Genomic DNA, 19,233 nt, shown 5'->3' on the forward strand with positions numbered 1-19,233 from the left:
GCCGTGTTCATGTACGGCAGCGGTTTCGCCCAGGCCGAGACACTGGGCACCGGCGCCGGAACGAACGCTGGCTTAGCCTGCGACACAGAGGGTGCCGAGGCTTTGATGTCTGGGCCGGAAGCTCGGAGGCGGTTTTGGCGGGCGACGCGGCGATTTATTTTCGGGGCTCGGGGGCATCCGCGGTAATTTGCGGGGTGACCCTGTGTTCGACACAGGACGCAGCTAGGCGGTTCTGTCGCGGTTTTTTGATCGCGAGTGCATAGGGACGTGGCGTGATCGCCTAAGCACTTGACGCATCGGGGGCGCGCGTGACAGTTACGGGAAGAATGCCCGTATAATTGGCAGTTATGGCACTGGCTAGGTGTGCCTTTCTTGTGTGGGGTTTCGACTGCGATTCCGGAAAGGCTACAGACCGTTCTGATGTTGAATATTTGCTTACCCTCGGGGGTAGGCTGGAGGGCGACGAGAACCATATTATATGGCTCCCTTCCGCGGCCTGTGTGCATGCGGTGTACGGAGTTAACCGGTAGGCCTTGTTCGAGAAGGTCGGCCTTGACGAGCTCGGCATCCAACTCTTTAGGGATGCCACGTATAACGGCACGGAGTTCGCGCTCCTCCTGGAGCGTATATGTGTGGAAACTTATACGCTCCTTACGGAGGTAAGAAGAGAGGGCCCTATGGTCGTCGGATGTTCGAACCTTAATTTGAATGCCGTTCGCGAGGTTACGGGCATTCGTAAAATTGATATTTTTGGCCTTAAGGGCCAGGGAAACTCGTTCCCAAGCTGCCTTCTCTTGAAGGATTACCGGGGGAGGGGTCTGGGCTTTATTTTGTGCCACCGGACGCGGCGACGGAGTGGCACGGGCTGGAGGCGCAACGGGAGTCAGAGGGCGGGGGCGCGACGCGTTCGCGGCTTTGCTAATTTTAGCGGCCGCGGGAGCTCGAGACTCCGCGGCACGCTTCTTACCCTTTTGCACCAGGGTGAATCCATCCGTCGATGAGGCGGGAGCGAGGTCGACCTCCATCTCCGAGTCAGAGTCGGAGGACGAGGAGGCGGGCGCAGGTGACCTACGAGTAGGTGTTTTGGACGGCGCGACGGAGGCCGCGGATGATCGCGCTGCTGGAACGGTGACCACGGCGGACGACGCAGCAGTTTTACTCGCCAGTATAGGCGACGCGGGAACGGCAGGCACGACGGAGGCTGCGGTGCTCGATGCAGAAGCTTTGCACGCAGGTACAGGCGACGCAGGAGCAGCGAGCTCGGTGGAGTCCACGAGAGGGCTCGCAGTGTGATCGGCCTTGAAGGCCTGAAACTCGGAAGTGAGCTTTGGGTAGCGAAGCCGGAGAAATTCCGCAAATACAGCGTCCATGATGTCTACGTGCCCAGGTGGGGCTACCCTGGGTCTTAGAAAAGACTCGCCTTGCGGCGAGGCCCCAACTTCTCGGACCTGAGCGGTTCTATTGAACACAGGTGGCGATGCGGCACGATTACTGCAGGACAAAGAAAAATCACAACAAAACGGAAATAACAAAAAGAAACAAAACAATTAAACACTTCCAGGAAGACAGTTTGTCGGCAGATGTACCACGAACACAGAAATAACAAAAGGAAACAAAACAAATAAAAACTTCCAGGAAGAGCACTTAGTCGGCAGATGTACCACGAACACAGGCCGCGCGAACAATGGCCGGGCTAACAAAAGCCGGGCGAACAAAGGCCGGGCGATCGAGTGGTCGATGAGCACGTCCGCGCGTGACGGGTGCCTCTATCGGAATGATTATTTAAAGTACAATACATTAGTATTATAATATATTTTTTTATTATAATATTTACTAAAATTATTTATTCTGTTATTTTTATTACTATTAACTTCATTGAATTGTTAGCTAGATTAAAAGGCAACGTACATCTCTTGTGGAAACGGACACACTACTACTTTAGATGCCCACACAAATCTCACAGCCCAATAAGTAGGGAAAATTATTAGACTACTAGCCGACCCGGCAGACTTCGTAGTGCCTTAATCGATAAATAAAAGACCTAAACTTTTGTATAAAATAAATTTAAAACTAAAAAAGGAATCCGTCCGACGGGGGACACACCAAAGGGAAAACAAAATTGTTATGTTTATTTAATTCCGAGCATTTTCATAGTCTACCTTTTAAACCTTCTCTGGACTTTCACAAATAATTCAAGACCAAAATTAGCCAACTCGGTCCAGCCGTTCTCGAGTTTTAGCGAGACTAACGAACAGTAATTCATTTATATATATATATATATATATATATATATGTGGGATTTATGAATGGTAGGGTGCAGATTACCGCAGAAATTCACACAAAATAATTAAAACAATCTTAACGTCGTACGATTCTTTACTTCTTCTTTTGACAACTCACTCATCATCTAATTTTACTTCACAGTGACATCTATCAACATTATAAAAATGACATAAAAAGAAAATAAGAACAATCAGAATCCCACACGGCTATCCTGCATTATTCATCTGGCCCGGATGAATGCGATTCTTGTTCGTCATCACCATTAGACCATGGTTTCATCATGTCAGCGGAGCTAGTGGTGTTAATAGGTCCTTCACCGTCTCCTATCTTCTTCACGGTGTATCTGTCATTCTTTTTTTTCTGTATAATTTGATATGGTCCTAAATACTTCGGATGTAGCTTATAGCCTTGAACGAATTGTGTTCTCTTAATCGCTACTAGGTCTCCGATCTCATACTGTATAGCTTCTCGTCTTTTGCGATTGTAAACTTTTCGATTTTCTTCTTGAATTTTCTGAATATTTTGCTTTGCTCTGTCTCTAAGTTCTGATCTTTTGTCTTGAAAGTATACTAAATTCTCCTTTTCTATCAACTTTAGAATATCATCACTTTTGTCTCTCATTTTGATTCCAGTAAGCAGTTCAAAGGGTGTCATCCCAATACTTCTTTGGTAAGTCCCATTTAAACAACGTTGCACTTTGCCAATCTGTCGGTACCATTTTGCAGGATCGTCTGATGTGAGTTTACTCAGCACGTTTATTATTATTTGGTGTATTCTCTCAACTTGACCGTTTCCTCTCGGCTGACCGGTAGTTATTACATAGTGTGTTATGTTTTCTTCGTTACAGTATGTTTTGAAATCATTAGAAGTAAAAGCAGCATTACGATCTGTTATAATTCGCTCTGGAGAACCGAAAGTTTCCTGTTGCAATCTGAGTTTTTGTAGTACTTCTTCCGTCGATAAAGTTTTGGTTGGGTAGATCCACGTAAATTTCGTGAAACCATCTACAACAGTAAAAATGTATTTGTAATTCTTATTCGTAGATGTCAAAGGACCAAGATGATCAACATGGTAAGTAGACAATGGAGTGTCCCCTTTATCAAGCGGGTGTAAATATCCTTCTTTCCTTCCTTTTTTATGCGAAATTAATATGCATTCCACGCAATTATCAATAATTGATCGTATCTTCTCTTTGCTATTTTCAATGTAGTAGTCTCGGTTTAGTAATTCTTCCGTTTTTATAATTCCGAAATGGCCTTTCTCGTGACATTTTCTTATTATCTCATTTATCATCTTCTTAGGTACAACAATAAGTCTAGTACCATCTTTAACTTTACACAATATTCCATTTTCTAGTACAAAATCTTCATAAGGTTCTCTTTCTAACAACTTCTTTAATAGTTTTATTTTCAGGTCATCATCTTGTGCTCTTTTCAGGCGTGCAGTAGTTTCGGTAAGTATCAGGCTAACAGGGTATCTGCTCAAAGTATCTACATGTCTCATCTGTGTTCCGGATCGGTGTTCAATTTTGTAATCAAATTCTTCAAGGAGGAGTGCCCAGCGAGCAACTCTATGAGGTAAGTCTTTTTTCTGTAGCGTCATGGTTAAAGCAGAACAGTCTGTTATAATTTTGAAAGGAATTCCAAGTAAATAAACTCTAAATTTCTTTATTGCTTCTACAATTGCTAAAATTTCCAGATAGTAGCTGTGATATTTCTTTTCTGCAGGAGTAGTCTTTTTGCTCATGTAGTATATCGGGTGCAGCTGGTTATCTTTTTGGCTTCTCTGCAATAAAACGGCTCCGTAGCCATCTATGCTTGCATCTGTATGTAACTCTGTTTCGAGATTCGAATCGTAAATGCGTAAAATTGGTGAACCACACAAAATCTGTTTTAATTTTTCAAAAGCTCTTTCGCAGTTAATGTCAAAATCAAAGTTTACATCCATCTTGAGTAAATCAGTCAGTGGCTTTGCTATGATTGAGTAATCTTTAACAAATTTTCTAAAATATCCAGTTAAACCCAAGAATGACCTTAGTCCTTTTATATTCTCCGGCTTCTTGAACCTTGCAACAGCTTGTATCTTCTCAGTAGAAGGTTTTACATGATTATCACAAATAATATAACCCAAATATTGAATTTCTCTTTGCAGAAAGTGACATTTCTCCCAATTAAATTGTAACCCATATTCTTGCGCTCTTTCAAGTATTTTCTTCATCTTCTTGATTCCTTCTTCTTCTGTTTTAGAAGGTATTATTAGGTCATCTAAATAAGCTAGGACAGTGCCATCTAGAATGAAATCCTGAAAGATATCATTAACGAATCGTTGGAATACGGACGGCGCTGTGCACAAACCGAATGGCATTTTATTGAATTCATATTGTCCTTGTGGTGTTACGAATGCAGTATACTTCTGGCTTTCTTCGCTGACATTCACGTGTAAAAATCCATTTTTCAAATCTAATGACGTAAATAGTTGTGCTTCTTTCAGTTTATCGAGTAGGTCTTCTATAAGCGGAAGTGGAAATCTTTCTCTGATAATTTTCTTGTTGAGCCTTCTGTAATCTACGCATAGTCGGTAACTTCCATTTTTCTTTTTCGCTAATACTATCGGACTTGCAAATTCTGATTTACTTGCTTTTATTACATCTTGATCTAACCATTCTTCTATCTGTTTATTTACTATGTTTAACTCTAGAGGTGAGAGTCTTCGGGGAGTCTGGTGAATCGGATCTTCATTGGTAAGTATAATTTTAAGTTTTACATTTGATTCTTTCGTCGTAGTCTTTAAGTCATCATAGTCTTCCAGTAATTTCTTAATTGTGTCTTTATATTTCATCGTCTTAATATCATATTTGTCTGTAAGTTCTTCTTTGTAATCATTAATCTGAGTCAGGTGTAATATCTTCTTCACTGAAATTCCATCAGCGGAAAATGCAATTTCAATTTCGTTCAATATAGGATTTCCGAGTAAAATATTAACGGGTATTACGTCATCGTCTACCACGTTAATCTTTGTTTCAAAAATCACATCATCCATTTCAATTCTTGCTGTAAAAGATCCTTTTGTGCGTACTTCATGCTCGGCTATTCCTGATAAATTAAGTGTATTGTTCGGATCGTAGTCATTATCCTTTGACAGTACTTCTCTATAATAGCATTCTCGAATTAAATTTGCATCGCTTCCGGTGTCAAGAAAAATAGTAACTTCAATATCATTAATCTTGGCTTTCTTGTATGGCTGACGAAGATTCGAAGTAAAGTCGCTTACATCTTGGATTTTAAGTGTCTTCTTCATCGTACTCTGACATTCGTTTGATTTGTGTCCGTATTCGTTACATTTGAAACATTTTATTCCATTTGTGCATGCCGATGATTGGTGGCTAGAATCACCGCAGTTGTAACATCTCTTAGTGTACACGGGCTTGCGTCCTGTAGTCGTCGTGGGCGTAATCTGAGCAGCAGCCTTATGGTGCATCTTTTCCTTTATTTGTGTGTATACTTCCAGTTTCTTTCGAAATTGTTTCATGTCGGTAGCTCCGTATAAAATAGATTTGTTTGTTTCAGAGTCACGGATACCATCTATCACGTATTCTATGATAGCTTCGTCTTCAACTTTCCCATGCATAGCCAATTCCTTCATGTGTAGAAAATACTGTTGGTAAGTCTCACTCGTTTTCATCTTACGTGATGCTAATTTTTTGTGGATGGTAGCACTACTGAGTTTTGGGGCAAATTCTTCTTTTAATAATTCTTTAAGTACGACCCATGATGTTATCGAGCCCAACGATCGCAGAAATAACTTTGCTGTACCAGAGAGAAGTCTTTTCGAATAAATAATTTTCTCTATTTCAGTCCACTCCATTAACGTAGCGGTATCTTCAAAATCACTTATCCATGTCTCAATCGGGTAGGTATCATCTCCGGTAAAGAGCGTCATAGATTTCTCTAAGTCATTAAAAGAAATCCGTGGTTTGCTTCCAGAGGTAATATCGTCTGAACTGGGTTTTGTCAAATCTTCATTGTCTTTCTGATTTCGTCGTGCCATTCTGTATCAATTGTTTCGTCTTTTATCAACCAAAATAATAACCAATCGTCTTCATAAATTTTTCCTAATAAAATAATCGTCGTTCCCTCAAATGGTAAAATTCTACCAAATATCGGGTATTTTTTTCAGTATGGCAATATTTTATTTCTCTTCTTGATTGACACAGATGATGTTTGACAGCTTGCTGGGCGATTATGCGGCATCTAATATTCACACTTTTACACCGTACACCATGTTTTCTTCATATCCCGGACGAGCCCCCATAAAAGTTGTGGGATTTATGAATGGTAGGGTGCAGATTACCGCAGAAATTCACACAAAATAATTAAAACAATCTTAACGTCGTACGATTCTTTACTTCTTCTTTTGACAACTCACTCATCATCTAATTTTACTTCACAGTGACATCTATCAACATTATAAAAATGACATAAAAAGAAAATAAGAACAATCAGAATCCCACATATATATATATATATAGATAGATTAAAAAGTGACGTACTTCAATGCTTCCTTGTAATGTTTGATGGCAATCTCGTGCTGCTCGACGTCCTTCAAGAAATTAGCGAAATTGTAGTGTAATTTTGCGTTATGTGGCAACACTGAGAGATCAGCTCTGAAAATAAACAAGATTATACCGTAGGGTTTAGTGGTACAGTCAAGTCTATTTAAAAACGGCTTAAAATCATAGTTAAATCATAATAAACCATAGTTAAATCATGATATTTTAATTTAGATTGAGTGTAACATTATTTTTTCGCAAACAAGCACAATCGGACATTTTATTCTTACCTTAGTAAAGATTCTCTAGTTCTCCAATCTCTGTTTCTAAGATGTGTTTTCGCTACTCCTGCAGCCACTAGTGTTGCAACGCATAGCACTAGCAGCTTCTTCGTTCTAAACCCTCGCTTCCACATCAGTTCAATTCCATACGCAGTCAACAATACTGAGCCCACACTGAAAAATAAAGAGAAGAATCGAAAATGTGGAGAGATCATTTTTTTTTGCGTCGCATCTTATACCTTTTAACGAGCAATTCTTGTATATTAATAAATATATAATCTGAATCTCGGAAACGGCTCCAACGACTTTCATAAAATTTAGTATACAGGGGATTTCGGGGGCGATAAATCGATCTAGCTACGATTTATTTTCAGAAAATGTTATTTTATTCGTGTTTTCAATAATCAACTCTTCCCGACATCTATTGGCGAATAATAATACTATTTTTCTTAATTGAGGGCAACTAACCGCTTTGTCATTAAAGATGGCGTTATCAAAAAAAATCATCATCTATCATCATCGCTCATCATCTAGTTCAATATTACTATTAAATGTAAGGCAAACGAACCATTTGATATTTATTCGTTGCTGCAGCCTACGGACATAACATAAGATCAGTCTTGTTTCTTTTTAGTAATGAGTTCTACCTAATCTGACTTTTTTAATTACCTTTTACACAAACAAGCATATTGCTTACTTAGTGGTGGGTGATCGCCAATGCTTATTAACGCAAGTAATGCCAGGGGCACAGTACAGCCGGTTGGTATGTGACAAAAGGAATTTCTGTAAATGCATTGTGGATTAACGCAGTATTTTTAGGTAGTATGGATGAACTCTGCTCGGTATCTGATGAGGTCATCTCAAGCAATTGCTCAGAACACTCCCTATGGAACATACGGCACAGTGCTCAGGAGAACCGAAATCCCTCTGCAGTCCCAGGTGCTCCGTGAGAACGGGATTATTGACAATTCGAACAGCCCGGTTTTGCAGCCAGCGTTGCTGATAGCAATCTACTTTCAGAGTCCTTAAAGGATTCCATAAGCTGCAATTATCATCAGAAGAATCCTATGCCGCACCTTATCAAAGGTCGTCGTGCTATTGAGGCTCATGGCGAGAGCCTTGTCTTTTCTTTCCAAGGCCTCAGCCTAACGGTAAACGAGGTAAACAAAAAAATCCGTGGTATAAAAGGCAGCGCTAGCTAGCCACTACCCCCATAAAGTGATCAAACTTAGAGTTTACGCTGTGTAGTTCTTGAACAAAGTTCGTATAAAAATGGAATGGAAATGTTTTGGATTCTAAGCATACCTGGGAATATACAACACTCGTTCAGCGATGACGAAACCCACAGTGACAAGCAGGTTGGAGGCAGGGAGATATGGAATGACGAGCAGCATTAATCCCACAACCGCTGGAGTATGACGCTGCATCTGTAATATTATAAATACATTTTCATATAGCAGATTTATCATCAAAAATATAGCTACTTAACTGAAGATAATAAACGAAGTAAAGAATATTTATGTAGTTTTTGTTTCTTTTATGTTACAGCTCATTATTTTTAATAATCATCAAGAGATTTGAGTATAACTTTCTTAACATATACCTGATCAAAATGGGCTACAACCTTCCTCTTACCAGTACTCATGTTAGGAACTAGAGATTAGGTAGAAGTTTACGGTCGTAATGATACTGCTACAAATCATGATCAAAAATCGTAGACTTATATCTTTAGATAACTATCTAAACTACACATTATCGTATAGATGCATTGGCTTTTGACTCAGGTTGATTAATATAATATAATTCAAGTAGCATAAACTAGAAAATACCTCCAAATCGAGCAGACATCTGTAACAGAGACCAAACAAAGCGCACATGGCAGCACAGGTGACTAAATTCCTTAGATCGCTGACGTTGGTGATCAATGGTACTGAGCCCATCTGCCAATCGTGACTTAAAGTCCATGGACACACTAGCAGCCACCAGTTGAAAGCGGCCAAGTAGCAAAAGGTCATCAACCTGAAATTATTGTTGCCAATATTACAATCAGTTTGAAAAAAAACTACTATGTCAAGTGTCTGCAGTCTAATGAAAAACACATCCAACATAATCGTATTGCCACTATTCCAGGAATCAAACTCCCTGCCAGATATCGGTTTGTCTAATTCGTCTTATTTACCGTTAGTTCATGATGAACGAACAACCATGTGTAGCCAAACCGAGCCGGCTCATGGTGCTCCTAATGCATATTTTATAACCTTATCTTTTTCGGGCCTCTGGCCGAATCTTTTATGAGGTTCCCGCGCCTAGGGGGCACGCATGGTATGTGGGAATTGACGATCTACAGATGTTGAGAGCAGACCGCAGGCCCAAGGATATTTTTAGGGTCCTACCGCACTAAGCGACTCCCCTGCACTCTTACACCGGACGTTTGATCTCCGCCTGGGGTCAGAACCCGGTCAGAGTAAGAGGGCTCCCGCAGTCAACACTACAAACAGACCCGCAACACCACTTCTAGGACGCCGGACCACCGGGTCGTCGAGGCCATAGTCAACCACCAACGACGCCGGTCTCCGCGGTACATTTTATAAACTAAGTCATCATGAATTTCAGTTTGAACAATAATATATAATGTAATGGAGACTTAACGGTTTTTTTAATAACCACTGTAGACCCTTGAACATACGGCCTACCTGATTGTAATAGATACCATCAATAATAGATTATCATAGACACATAGACAGCCGAGTCGCTGCCTATGTGCTAGGGTGGGGCTATATGCGAAGAATCTTAAAAAATGTGTGGCGAACCCCATTGCAACGCCACTTTAAGGCTTAATTGATTATCCAGGGACTCATTTAAACGAAAATTAATAAATTATATCTGTGGAAATTTTATAACTGTGGAAGTTTGTACATTTGAATGTTTGTTATGATTCTTAATAATAATACATAAGTGATTTGGATAAAATTTCTTATAGCATCCATATTTTTCACATGGTAAATCATCACTACGCATCCTATTACTACTCAGGCGCGCAACCAGGCATGCTTTGCAATTGTCTACTTTTAGTATGGTTTATGGATAAAAAAGTGACATAACCATATCCTTATCCTGGAAAATTTATAAATTAATTATGAAAAGATTTCAATCAAAACGCACCTGACAGCAAATGAAGGATGGAAAGCAGGTGGATTGTCCTGTGGTGAAAAAGCCGGTAAGGAACCTTGTAGTAATGCTAGTCTTGCTCCAGCCAGTAAACTGAGAGCTGCTAGAGTTTTAAATGCTCTGCCGTAAGGACTGTCTTTCCAACGCCATTTTACTGCTGACGAAGATCTGAAACAGTATGAACATCATTTTAATACTGCTTGGTATAATCATGGTCGTACTACGGTAGAAAGAACGTTAGTCAAATATTAATTATACTTTAATATTATGTTTTATGGTAGGTGTTTGGAATATTCCAGATTTTCTATTTTAGTATTATTTTCGAAATAAATTATGTAGGTACATTAAATAATATCTATTTTATATCATTTTACTAATGACCCTGGTCTCACTGTAATAGGTTAGTATTACCTGTGCACATGAGCCCAACATCTGTACAGGTCCAGTGCAGCATTGAAGAGTAAGGCAGTGAGTCCTGTCTCCTTGGCCAACATGCTAAGGGCACCAGCTGCTACACTCCCCCAGACACGGTGATTGTTTGTTCTGAAATGTATTATGTCACTGACTCAGAAACAACCCAAGAAGAGCTTGGACTATTGATTTTTGTTTTGGAAAAAGGAGGCGATATTTTTAAATCAATACACTCCATTGAATCTATTAATATTTTACAGTACATGAAATTGCTCGCTAAAATTACACGTCAGGTCTTTTATCCATAGACCTTCAACTATTTACAAATATCCAGATTTTTTAAATAGCGATATAATTATAATTAGAGCTAGCGGAATGCCAAGCTCTGTATTTACTCTAACATTTCTCTTATCTCAATAGTATTATTAGTACTCATATACACGCTTACAAAAACATATCTCAATTCCACAAACAAAGCCAACAACACGGCCTCAAGCCAACCGAATAATCAACAGCCAACAGTAAATTCAGTATAACCGCAAATTCCGAATACAGTACAGAAACCCCAATTAGTGCTCCTAAGATAAATAGTAATACATCTACAAATCAAGTTATATATCATAGATTCTGACGGATTCATGTTTTCACGAATTGATTGAATGAAATGATTATACTATTTATCTGAACTAATTTTCTCAGTGATATATTACCCTCAGGAGATTGTACCACGGAGTTTGCCACTTATCTGGTACATGTTATAGGTACCTGTAGCATGGAAATAAATCTTACGGCAAAGATGGTGATTTACTAGAATGTTACTATCACCCATCGTGAAGACTATCACCCAGTGTCTCTCGTAGTCTATCTCTGATGGTCCATCGTACTATCAAAATCAAAATAGTTATAAGAGGCATTTATTTAGTAAGATCCGTTTGGAATTTCCTATTTCCCTATGGAGTTTTCCTTCCCTCGAAAACCCAACCTGCGTCATTAAATTCCAAATGGCATATGTAGGAAGATGAGCCTTGGTATTAAAGAAATTTTAGTAACCCCCATGAATTGATTTTATGTGAAAACTACCTGATAGTTAACAGCAGATTTAAATTGTAACAACGAATTATGGATATTGATCACCACTGCCCATGACCTTGGACTAAACCAGATTCACATCCAAGCTGCGATGAAATTAATAAAGAAAAAAATTAGGATATAACAAATCTTTTAACTCAACGAAGCCTCTAAGTTCCTCAACGAAATAATATTATAACAATCGATTGTCCTGCTTTACCAAATTGAAGACCAAAAAATGTACACAATACTAAAGAAACATTACATGAATAAGACAAGATTTAAGTAAGCACGAACCGCTCTTCAAACATTTAAACCACTGCGGAGTCCTTCAAAAATTCTCAAAGGCATCTTCATAGTTATACTCGAGTGTAGTAAAGCAAAGTTGACGAGTGATTAATAACGTGAAAAGACCCACTGGTCTGACAACGACGTTCGAGTAACAAACAATTTCATCAGCCCCAAGTTAGGACAAGTTCCCCATCTGTCTTTCGAGGAAAGGACAAAAACAAGGGCCGAACTAGCCAGGAGTTCCTCCAACTATTTGAGGGACAGCCCGACTTTGCTAATTGGTGTTGGAAGGAAATTTGATGCGTCCTGATCTGTTTCGACCGGTTACGGATGTCATTGTCTCACAAAAACTTTGTTCGGCAGCTAAGGAAGGAAAAACAGTCTGTAATTTCAGACTGGATATAAAGTTTTGGTAGTTGTTGGATGACAGCTGGAATTTGTTCTAAGTACCATAACTAAAATAATAATCATACTTTTAGAATATATTTCAACAGAAACTGATTTGTTTAACTTATATAAATAATAATTAAATAATAATAGTATTAAATAAATAATAAAGAATAAAACGTGCCGCGCATTTAATAGATCATTAAGAAGTTTCGATGAAAACTTCTGGTAATTTGAATACACTTACCCGTGATAAAGAAGAATAGATGTGAGAAAGAAGACACAGGCTAACACGTCTGCACGCCCCACCACACCGGCCACCTGAAAATAACAAATTACTTGTTTTAATAAGAATCTTTATATCGTTTTAATAATTGTTTTAATAAGAAGATCTTTTCATAATTATTTCGTGTCGTAGCAGACGGCCCACGCGGTGTTAAGTAGTTACTGAAAGCCGCTTCAGTCCTAGATATTCAAAGTCGGAGTCTTTTCAACTGTCTCAAATATTTATGCTGGTTGAGTACTTTTATGTGTAAAAAAAAAAGACGTGTGGCACTCGGGAACTGCCGCGGTAAAGCTATTCCATAGCATTTTTTATCAACTTACGCAATTATAAATCGACAATAATAATTTAATATTAAAACAACAATAAAATAAGATCCGGCGAGAAACTCAGTGGGCTAACTTTCAATGAATCTGCTGCATTGTGAGTATTCCATTTTGACCGCGTCACTCACTAGAGGGCGCTACATGGGATAGAGACACGCCTTTGGATGCTAGTTCTAACTCTCATTCGCCCAGAATCAACGGTTTAGCTAGTTTATTTTTACTGCCACTCCAATCACTGAATGAGTAGTAGGAGTAGTAATAAAATTCTTCGACTAAGCGATAGAAAATGGCACGCCCAACGCATTGTAATGTGATATAATTTTCTATTTTACAATTCCGTTTGTCGCCGATAGATGGCGCTTGACGCAAAAGCTGAATCGCGCTATCGTTATGTTACCCACGAAATTATATCAGATATTTTGATAGTACATAAATTGGTGTTTAGATTTCTTACTTTAAACACTACTTATTCGCAACTTGTGAATATGTTGAACGCGAGCCACATAGTAGGCGTAGTGAGGGGTGGAAGGTTTTTTTCGTTACGGAATTTCATGATTCCGCTCTCAAGCCGCGCTCAAGGCCCGCGATAAAATGTATGCAATAGCTTAAAAAACATCGTCGTTTCGCCAATAGTAAAACAAATCGTTCTGTCGTGAAATAGTCATACATTATAGCTTGAAGAGTTGCCACAGTGTTATATAATACTATCACCTCATGTATCAAGATCAGAAGCGGCATTGATACTGCGATGTCCATAGGTTCCAGTGACTACTTAGCACCAAGTGGTTCGTGAACTCATTAACTCATTAATGCTATTAACTGCCTCTTGTTTGGTTTTCGGCTCTTACAATAAGAAAAGCCCAGCATGAGGTCTTTCAATGTAAAACTTTACAACTTAATTAAGCTAACAACGCTACTAGCAGTTTAATAGTGAACATTCGTGAACATAATTCGCCCTACGTAAAAACGATTTCAAACAAAATTAGTAATGAGAAGTATCTTCAAGCTATAAATATTATCTTAATATATTTTACTTTAACAGAAAAACAAAGTTATTCCTTAAGAATAAAAACAACATACGACTGTAACGTTTAGATAGATTTAAATAGGCCATATTTAAATGAACTAGACGATGACCGGTTTTTTTTTGATAACGCCATTTTGTTGTGTCTTTAAAGCGGTTAGTTGCCCTCAATTAAGAAAAATAGTATTATTATTCACCAATAGATGTCGGGAAGAGTTGATTATTGAAAACACGAATAAAACAACATTTTCTGAAAATAAATCGTAGCTAGATCGATTTATCGCCCCCGAAATCCCCTGTATACTAAATTTTATGAAAATCCTTGAAACCGTTTCCGAGATTCAGATTAATATACAAGAATTGCTCGTTTCAAGATATAAGATAAATTTAAATATGGCTCAGCCCTACAAACCCTATAATAAAAAGATTAACAATCCGAAAGATTTCATTTGGAAAGTGACAAATTTCTCAAATCAAATTTTAATCGTAAAATGTATTAACTCCTACTGGAAATGAATAGCAACCACACGTTTATTCACTTCGGTTGTGAAGAACAACGCGACGTATCATTAATGTCGCTCTGAATATCATTTCAAAGACACGGTTACAATATTAAGTAATTAAATCGTAACATTATAAACTTCATCAAGTGTAAAATTAATTGCTATAACTTAGGCGCGAGCTCGAATGTTCTGAAATGAATTAATTAGTGCAATCAAATTAATAATTAACGATTGAAGTAGTACTTATTTTATTATTAGGTTCATAAAGTTACGATTTTAATAAAACTACTGCATAAAACTCTGTATACCAAAAATACGGTTCTTCTACGATTTGATAGAATGTAACGAATAGTAAATGATTTTTTTTTGGTGAAAAATAAACTGGTATACATTAGAATACAAGTATTGTTTTTTATTACTTAGATGGGTCAAGAAACTCATAGTCCTCCTAGTGTTAGGTGGTTACCAGGTTCTATAGAAATCAACAACAAAAATCCCGCCAGCCACCTTCAGACATGAGTTCTAAATCTAAATTCTAGACGATACTGGTACGACGGCTGCCCCACTCTTCAAACTGGAAAGTTTCGCAACAAAAGTAGGCAGGATGGTAGTATTTACAAATGCGGGCTTCGGACTCTCAAGACGCCCCACTATCAGTAATTACGCAAATTATTTACGATTTTTATTTTATGTTATGGAAATCATTTGTTGGCATGTGCCTCTGTCTGCTGGATTCGAACACCGACGCGAATGCACCGGGTGTCTTGTGCTTTAGGCCGCGACGACTTTATAAACAAACAATGTAGTTTGTATTTCTTTTTAATGATATTGAAACATTACCTAAAAATATACTTTCATATAATATGTCTTTCAGCTTTCTTGATAACAAGCCCATAAAGCTCATGCATTACACCATAAATATGTAAATTTTATTCAAAAAACCAGGTAACTAAAATTCAACTCAAAAACACGTGTCTTAAAGCATATTTTGTAACAACAGCGGTTCGGGCCTCTATCTCAGAGCTTCGTAACTTTCTCAATAACCATTTACATTGATAAGGGTCTAATTGTCAATTAATTAAATATTAAAACTGTGGGTAACTGCGGCTCCTAGACGTTTTTCCCTTTTCCAAACTGTTTTCCTACCTTGCGCTCGCGCTTGGCGTAACATACAAGCGACAGCGGGCGTACATGATAACGCCTCAAATGTAGCGTGATATACAATGAGTCACGGTTGATTAAGAGAAATGATATTTGTATATTTGTTATTATAGTATAGTACAAATTACAGCCCTACTGATGGCGGGATGATAATGTTTAAATAATTATCTGCAGATACTAGCAGATTCCCAGACAGCGTTGGTTTTAGTTTTAGGGATGATGATGATAAGTGAGATTTATTTTTATCGTATAGTCAATAGTGATAGCAAGACATGGTAATGGAAATTGTAACGAAAAATGTTTTTAACTTGAGGATTTTTTAATTCAGATTGCGTTAGCGAGTCGACTGTATTGCCATCTACTAACAAGTGTGAGAGGGTCATAATTAATTGAATTCATAAAAATTCACACAAGAATATACTGAAAATTACAGCGGAAACATTAGTTAATGATGCCTTGCGGTTCGAAGGGGTGAGTAAGTACCCTGATCATCATCATCATCATCATGGTCGGTTACTTTTGGCAGAGCAGTCGTGGTCATGTGGAATCCTTGTTTATTAAAGCCTTCACAGCTGTTCTCCAAAGTTATATGGTACCCTTATATCACAATTACGATACTGTTGTGATTTCCAACAATACCAGGATAACAATGGTATTCACTTTATGATGCTAATGGGATCAGATAACCAGTTAATATCTAGTCTGTCATTGCTAATCTGATGTAATTAAAATCTTACATGTTTCGTTTTATATTAGAATTTAAAAAAGTGTATTTTATTGTTACAAAACTACCAACTGTTGTCTTATTGGTGGTAGGATGTCTTGCGAGTCCGTACGGGTAGGTACCACCACCCTGCCTATTTCAGCCGTGAAGCAGTAATGCGTTTCGGTTTGAATGGTGGGGCAGCCGTTGTAACTATACTGAGACCTTGGAACTTATATCTCAAGGTAGGTGGCGCATTTACGTTGTAGATGTCTATGGGCTCCAGTAACCACTTAACATCAGGTGGACTGTGAGCTCGTCCACTCATCTAAGCAATAAAAAAAAATAAAAAAAAAAGAGTTGTCACGGTTGCTCACGGGTACTAACCTGAGCGTTACCACGTTCAGTCCGTAACTTGGACCACGGCCTAGAAACGCGTGCGCTGTTTCGATTATTCCCGTAACGGCCTCTTACAGGAAAGATGTCCCGTTTAAAACGTATAACGAAATCCTAATGTAGTTAGGAGCTCCTTAATTACGCGATAGGACCTTAACGTAGATTAAATGTTTAGAAATATTCTCTCGGATATACTTGAATGGCGCAAAATTTAGCGTGCCTTATCTGCGGCTTCATTTACCTACATCAATTTATGACTGTTGATGAAACTCCAGAGAAATTAGTCGATTTTTAATAATATCAATATGGTTCAGTAAAATATTTGTTTTTTTGAGTTATACCAGTAGCCTGATATATCCCGTATCGCATATAATATCAACATTGATTGACAACAAAGAAATCGTTTTTAAATTTTTATTCAACAAACCCTTTAAATCGTATTAAAAATTCTTGACAACTGAATCAATACGATGTGCACAAAACTATTTAAAACTCCTACAAAAAATAATCAACCCGTACAAATAGCAGTGTAAGTTTTCAAATTAAAAGTAAAGAGTGAAGGCGACTTCTGCAATCAGTTGGCTAATGGGAAAAGTTATATTATTATTGGCTGTATCTCTTCGAAGAAACGTTTCATTTTTTATTCCATGGATGGCCGGGAGCAGATTCTAGTTCACCTCGTGATATAATGTTGAGTTTTATTACGAACGTTATTTGTTGATAGCATCAATACTCCCGTAATTGATATGGTTGTTTTGTTCGTGTAAGTCATTCAGTAACATCATCATAATAATAAAAGGTTTTTAAGCTATTGCATAACTTTTATCGCGGGCTTTGAGCGCGGGGACCGAATCAAGAAATTCCGTAACGAAAATAAAACCTAACACCCCCTACTCCGCCTACCATGTAGCTCGCGTTCACACACGTTGCGAATGTGTAGTGTTTGTGAATAAGCGCGCGGCGTGACGTCGCACTGCATGCGCATCATGAAAAGTCTGCCCATCTCTCTCTCGCGCGGTCTAGCTTATGAGTGTGAAGAGGACAGTTAATGTTTTGTTTTTGTTAATGTTTATAAATATAGCGCTTATTATATTATTGTTTTAATATTAAATTATTATTCTCTAATTATAATTGCATAAGTTGATAAAAAATGCTATGCAATAGCTTTACCGCGGCAATCCCCGAGTGCCACACGTGTTTTATTCATCTCACTTGATGAATCAATGAGCTCATGCTCTACGTGGTATTCAGAGAGTCCATAGACAATGCGGTTTACTGTAGAAATAAGCGTGATGTTGGTATCCAACCGTAGGGCACACAATACGCCCCACCAGTAATAAATTTAATCAACTAGTTTAAGAAATCTGAAGTATGATTCATTAATCACCTCGACCTCAATATGCCCCACTAGTAATTTAATAAAATACGGTCTTAAGAATTCTATCACGGTCATCAAACTGTCTCCTGTTCATATTTTATTGGTTTTATGAACGAAGCCTGTGTTATAGGTGGGACATAAAATTTTGATGGTTCCTTAAAGATGGCTATATACCACATCCATATTAAGGGAATTATTCTAGATGGTTCGCCGAGAAAAATCGATATGGATTTATTATGTTTCGAGGGAAAAACGTAATAGCAAAGTTGTGTCACATTTCTCGGCCTAAAATTCGTCGTTTTTTGCTTGAATGTGATTCAATAAATACATTTTAGGGGATATTTGATTCTCCTAGTCATTGAGTAGTTAATTTAACACAAACAAATCTTAGGAGTCAGTCATATTTCCAAAAACTATGCCAGAAGCATGTTTACCAATGGGGAAATTTGTTTTATTTTATACCTCTGACATACGGTATCTATGACCGATGATGACAGTGGTACAAAGAAACCGACACTAATACACAGTAACAGTTCACCAATTGAACAGACGTAGAACAGAAAAACAAATAATTATCTGTTGTTACATCTTCAGGACTTTTGCGATTATCGTAAACGGTTTGCTAAAATGTTGGCATATAAAATAAACTATGCTCAATGCTTTATTGCCTTCTTCTTCTTAGTCACATACTTCATTGCTGAAGGTCGTGTCCCTGAAAGCCCTTCGTGGCTCTTTGTATCAGCATCCATTTCCTTCGATTTTTGGCTTCTCTCAGGGCGGTCGCAACAGAGAGTCCAGTGAGCGCAGTTATCTGATCTGACCAACGGTTTGGTGGCCGGCCGGCGGGTCTTTTCCCTTTTACCTTGCCCACCACAGTCAACTTTTCAAGGTTGTCTGGTGGCCGCCGAGCAATGTGACCAAAGTAGCCAAGAACCATCTGGTAGCAAATCGTCGACAGTCTGGTTTCTATGCGAAATTGCTCGAGGACAGATTTGTTTGTTCCCTTGGCGTTCCACGGTAT

The 19,233-nt window shown here is 38.4% G+C and overlaps 1 protein-coding gene across 1 annotated transcript in view; it reads right to left on the reverse strand.

Moving 5' to 3' along the window:
- Positions 1 to 19,233, reverse strand: part of LOC101742494 (protein O-mannosyl-transferase TMTC1) — a 188,093-nt gene that overhangs the window by 13,862 nt on the left and 154,998 nt on the right. Inside the window, exons 4-10 of the mRNA XM_012690553.4 lie at positions 12,686 to 12,759; positions 10,693 to 10,824; positions 10,276 to 10,449; positions 8,943 to 9,132; positions 8,419 to 8,540; positions 7,123 to 7,287; positions 6,833 to 6,946 (exon numbers count right to left, since the gene is read on the reverse strand). Coding sequence (XP_012546007.2) covers positions 6,833 to 6,946; positions 7,123 to 7,287; positions 8,419 to 8,540; positions 8,943 to 9,132; positions 10,276 to 10,449; positions 10,693 to 10,824; positions 12,686 to 12,759 — 971 coding nt within the window. The remainder of the gene's footprint in view (positions 1 to 6,832; positions 6,947 to 7,122; positions 7,288 to 8,418; positions 8,541 to 8,942; positions 9,133 to 10,275; positions 10,450 to 10,692; positions 10,825 to 12,685; positions 12,760 to 19,233) is intronic.

This window comes from Bombyx mori, chromosome 13, assembly GCF_030269925.1.
Source record: "Bombyx mori chromosome 13, ASM3026992v2".
Classification (NCBI taxonomy): Eukaryota; Metazoa; Arthropoda; class Insecta; order Lepidoptera; family Bombycidae; genus Bombyx; species Bombyx mori.